Here is a 5,487-nt window from a genome sequence, read left to right on the forward strand (position 1 = left end):
GGATCATCCTTCTTGTCACAAGTTTTACTGAAACCACTAAAAGATTTAAAGCAGACGAGCGTCGATCGATATATTTCTTGGGACTTCCTTCATATACTTTACACTTGATATTTGGAAAAGTGGAAACTCAGGTGGACACAGTTGAAGAAGGAGCGAGAAGCCAATCAGATCTCTGCTCCTCCTCCGGCCAATGACAGGCGCCACATTGTTGTCGAATTTGTCTAATGGAAAGTTAGGAGGAGCGACACTCAGATCTGTATCCACTGCTCATGTCTGCAGGAAGTTAGTGTGTCCGCGGCTCCGTCTCCTCCTGGACCCTCCGACGCGCCCCGGACTTTAAGTGTCACTGAGAACCTCCAGAACTTTTTCACTCACCTGCCTGCTCGCGGATGTGGTCCAGCTCCAAGTCCTTCTAACCAGAACCCAGAACCCAGAGACGTCCATCCACATGGATCTGAGACCGGAGCTCCCCTCGGTCTCCTCCGCCTCGCAGGTGCACCACGGGCCCCCGGGGGTCGTCACCGCGACTTCCATCCCGGTGTCCATGCTGCGCGGCCCCCCGCTGCTCCTGCGCGCCGCGGACAAGTACCCGCGCACGCCCAAGTGCGCGCGGTGCCGGAACCACGGCGTGGTGTCGGCGCTCAAGGGCCACAAGCGCTACTGCCGCTGGAAGGACTGCATGTGCGCCAAGTGCACGCTGATCGCCGAGCGCCAGCGCGTCATGGCGGCGCAGGTGGCGCTGCGGCGGCAGCAGGCGCAGGAGGAGAACGAGGCCCGGGAGCTGCAGCTGCTCTACGGCACCGCCGAGGGGCTCGCCCTGGCGGCCGCCAACGGCATCATCCCGCCGCGGCCCAACTACGACGTGTTCGGGTCCGTCAACGGCGAGAGCAACTCGGGTGAGTGGAGGGAGAAAAGGGTTTGGTTTTTATGACGTAAAGGGATTTAAACGAGTGACTTGTTGAATATAAACACTTAGTGAGTGACCAGGGAATCTACCTAACTCACTATAAATATAGTACATATTAAAATACATCATTGATTTTTAAATACCTGAAAGGTCAGCTCCTGCTTCTATTATATCTCATAATAGCCTGAAGAAGCTTCCCCTCGAAATACAAATATACAGTATGTTAACTAAATTTAAGCCATTTTAAATATTATATATCACCAGGAAAAACATGGTCAAATGTAAGTAAGTAAGTAAGTCATTTTTATTTGTATAGCTCTTTTCCAGACCAGGGTCACAAAGCGCTTAAACAATCAAAACAATATTCAATAAAGTATATACTTTAAAGTTGTTGATAAACTGATTTACAAGTCCGTCACTAGCAGCTCTCGGTGCTGCTTTCGTCGTCATTCTCTCACAAACTCAACAATATTAACCAATCTAGTTAAAAATATTAAATATAATAAAAAAGTTACTTTCAGACTCATTTTAGTTGGAGCCGCGTTCACTTTCTCTACCCTCCTGAAGGGGGCAGTGTTGCTTCCTAGTGGATACATGTGGCGATGGGAGCTTCTTCACTGTTGGACAAATTCAAATGTATTTGTTGTCATTTTTAGTTTCGTATTTTCGTAAAAAAAAATGTTCCCTTGTTTTTTATAAATTATAGTTTTATATTTATACTTGTTATATAGTTGGCCCTTAATAATTTTGACTTGTTTACCTTGTATTACTGGTCTAAAAAAGCGCTCTACAAATATTACTTACTTACTTACATAAATATCTGATAAATACTTTCACTTATACGAGTTAAAATAGTATTCTAAAATAATCCGAATTTATATTTTTTTCACTTTTTATCTCATTTTATTTCGACATTTTTTTTCATTCTTTACATTTCAGTTTCAGTGTATTTAAAAGGACAATGTGCAGTAACATTAAAAAGATGGACACAATCAGAGGTTCTTAAGCAAATATCTTTGCTTGAATTGTTTAATCAAACCAGAAATTAATTAGTTACAGTTTAAATATAATTTACATTTTCAGACTTTATTAAATAAATAGTTGTTATAATATTATTTTCACTCTGATAAACCACTGATAATGGTAAAAAAAAAAAAATTCTCCACGTTTAAAATAGATTTAGAATATTATTAGTTTTATTAGAAATAAGTTTATTTTATATATACATATAAATGTATGCGTGTCCTTTAAAAAAGTACAATATTCTGCCATTTAATTTTTTTTTTTAATAGTGTGTTCGTTACTTTAAATTATTATTTTTAAACTATATTTTCTATTGTCTTGCAATTTCACTGATTTACTAATTTTGCTTTAGTGTGAATTCGCCAATTAAGTCGTAAAAGGTTAATTAAATTCGATTAAAACACAACACGTTGATTCTTCTAAAAAAAATGGCATCAATATAAATAAACAAAACATTTTTTTTCATAAATTACGATTTTCGAATCGCTTTTTGCGTGACATTTTTTATTCCTTTCAACGCTGATCATGTTTCTTCATCACCAAAGCTCAAAAATAATAAAAACAATTATTACTGCAGAGATTAATTTCTTATTTTAAGTTTATTTTTACTTAATCTATTTTACTTAACTTCCATTTTTAATCCCTTCATCTACTTAAGTCTGGCTTTAAAACGGACTAATAATAAAATGTGATATTTAATATTTTACTGTATTATTATTGTTGAACAAACTAAGAGTAAAATAAAAAACTCATCTAATTGAAATGTGCTTCTGTTTCCAGACTCGAGTCTCCAGAAGTACGAATTGTTCCCAAAGACCCAGCTGTCCACTTCTCCGAGCCCCCATCAGTCCAAAGCGGCCCCCAGCGAAGGGGACTCGGTCCCGGGCCTCTCCTCTCCAGACGGCCGACACGGCGGCTCGGGTTCTGAGAACGGCGACAGCGAGTCTTTCATCCACTCGCCGGTTCCGAAGCCCCTGAAGGACGGCGAGGAGACCCCCGGGTCCGTCAGCTCGCTCGGCTCGGACTCCGGTTCCGAGACCGACAAGGAGGACCCGGAGCCGTCCCCGTCCTCCGCGGCCTCCAGGAACATGAACGCCATCGACATCCTGACCCGGGTCTTCCCGAGCCACAAGCGCAGCGTCCTGGAGCTGGTCCTGCAGGGCTGCGGCAAGGACGTGGTCCAGGCCATCGAGCAGATCCTCAACAACAGCGGCGCGCACGCGTCCAGCAAGGCGGCCGCCGGGGACGAGACGTGGACGGCGGAGAGGATGCTGACGCAGACCCCGCAGTCCACGCCCTCCAGCACCGCCGCCGCCGCGACCACCAGGCCCCTGATCCCGGGCTCCATGACTCTCAGCAACCGGTCCGCCTTCTCGCCCCTGCAGCCCAACGCGCCGCACTTCAGCACCGACCCCGGCACCTACTCCCTGGGGACCCACCTGGGCCTGAACCCGCTGCGTCTGGCGTACTCGGCGCACAGCCGGGGTCTGGCCTTCATGACCCCCTACTCCACCACCGGCCTCATGCCCACCCTGGGCTTCAGACCCCCGATGGACTACGCCTTCAGCGACCTGATCCGAGACCGGACAATGTTGCACAAGGAGCAGGGCTACACCGGGGGCCTGTACGGGCCCCTGGTCAACAACACACCGGACAAGCAGTGAACACACACACACACACACACACACACACCCGCGCACACGCACACGCATTCCACGAAGTGTTTTTAGTGTCACTTGTTGTCAATAAATCAGAAAAATGTGTCATTTCACACTTTACTGTAGTTGATCGGGCCTCCTGTATACACTTTAATCCGATTTAACGAGATTTATTGAATAGAGAAAATAATAATAATATCTCTTCATTCATCAGAGGCGCGTGGTGGTGCGTTCACGTGCAGGCGGACTCACCTGGGAAAACGTTTTCTCTCATATAATTGAACTCGATGATTTTTAATTCGTTGTTGAGCCAGTTTTGAATAAGAAAGTTTAATTAGAAACGAAAATAAGATCAATTTTTACGTGAACGCAACAGATTTATTTATTTGTAACGTAATAACGTTTTTTCACCTTTTATTCTTCATTATTCTAAGACTTTTGATATAAATTATAATTTATATTTACCCTAGAAAAACATTGACGATACATTTTTTTTATCTTTGGTTCAATAAATATGTTTTACTTGCTTCAAATAAAATTAATGCAAATCTCCACCCACACTGAAAAAAGTTTTTTTTAATAAAATATTTTTTACAAGGTTAGTTGAGTGTAAAACAATAAAAAATGTATATTTCTTATTTAATTGTTGTATACTCAACTGACCTTAAACAGTTATTTGCAAAAACTTTACACACAATACATTAAATTTAAAGCCAACTTCTGATTTTTTCAGCGCACATGAAAACAAATCTTATTTCTTCTCACAGATATACAAAGAAAAAAAGCGCATTTTTAATCACGATTGTGTTAAACTCGCACAAATCGACTAAAAGCAAATTATCCCATTAATTATATTTAAAGTTTCCCTATTTTACTCGAGCGCATCGCCGACACGTGAACGCACCATCAGTCCCCGACCGTGTAATCTTTGCTGTGAATTTCTAACAAACGACGTGTTAATGTATCCATTCTGAACTGTATTATTTTGTATTGGTTCCAGCTTGTTTGAGCGACTTTAGAAGATGCTTCGCTTCATTTCATCATCGTAGTCTATTTTGTGACCAAGTGCTGAAAAAACCCCTCATTGTCTTGTACACACGTCACGAGCTGTGCTGTCATATTGTATGAATATGCTGGAAAATAAATATTATTTTAAACAACGACATGTTTCTTTATCATCAGTATCAAATACACGTGTATTTTATGTGTTGATTCATGTATTGCTTTTGCTGCATGAGACTTTGTAAATAAGATGCAGTATTAGATAAATAGTTACGAATAATTTCTTATAGATTGGTATTATAATGTAAGAAGTTTTTAACAGTCTGTCATATACATTTTATAAAAAAACAAACCTATATATTGTTTGACCACCTTAAATTATTGACACATGTATATATAAACATGACCATTATCTTAACATATTGTAAAACTGATATATATTTATTTATAATAATCTTGCGCCATTTAACACATCAATTAAGGTAATAATCTTCAAGGTGGATATTTTACTACAAGAGGAACTATATACTGTCAAAAACGGACAGAATAACAATATTTGTATTGAAACAAATAAAAATAAAAAATGCTAACATCCATCCGTCCGTTTTCTTCCGCTTATTACTGGATGTGTTCGAGGGTCTGAAGCCTCCATATGAAAAAATAAATCAATTCCCTAAAAATCAATATGAACGAGAACATTGTTTTCATGCGAGAGAAGAAACAATTAAACGTATAACTCCACACATTTGATGTTTAAGGTAAGTTATGTGAATAAAAAAAGAAAACTCTCTGGATTAATGGAAGATATCGACACTTTTATTCATTCTCGTCGATCAGTGCTCGGTTTTGCGCAGTAATGGCGCCACCTATCGACAACCTATTGTCATCGCATCTTAG

At 40.8% G+C, this 5,487-nt stretch overlaps 1 protein-coding gene across 1 annotated transcript; it reads left to right on the forward strand.

Annotated features, from left to right (window-relative positions):
- The first annotated feature begins 299 nt into the window (after positions 1-299).
- dmrta2 (DMRT-like family A2) lies at positions 300-4,660 on the forward strand. Its single transcript, XM_087782653.1, has 2 exons — positions 300-896; positions 2,711-4,660. Exons 1-2 carry the CDS (start codon positions 449-451, stop codon positions 3,592-3,594), a joined length of 1,332 nt encoding a protein of 443 aa, XP_087638779.1. The 5' UTR covers positions 300-448; the 3' UTR covers positions 3,595-4,660.
- Positions 4,661-5,487: the final 827 nt, after the last annotated feature.

Source organism: Callionymus lyra, chromosome 2, assembly GCF_982586985.1.
Source record: "Callionymus lyra chromosome 2, fCalLyr1.hap1.1, whole genome shotgun sequence".
Classification (NCBI taxonomy): Eukaryota; Metazoa; Chordata; class Actinopteri; order Syngnathiformes; family Callionymidae; genus Callionymus; species Callionymus lyra.

Coding starts and splice junctions, on each gene's coding strand:
- dmrta2 (XM_087782653.1), top strand. CDS start 449: ATGGATCTGAGACCGGAGCTCCCCTCGGTCTCCTCCGCCTCGCAGGTG. Junction 897..2,710: donor CAACGGCGAGAGCAACTCGG/GTGAGTGGAGGG, acceptor TTCTGTTTCCAG/ACTCGAGTCTCCAGAAGTAC.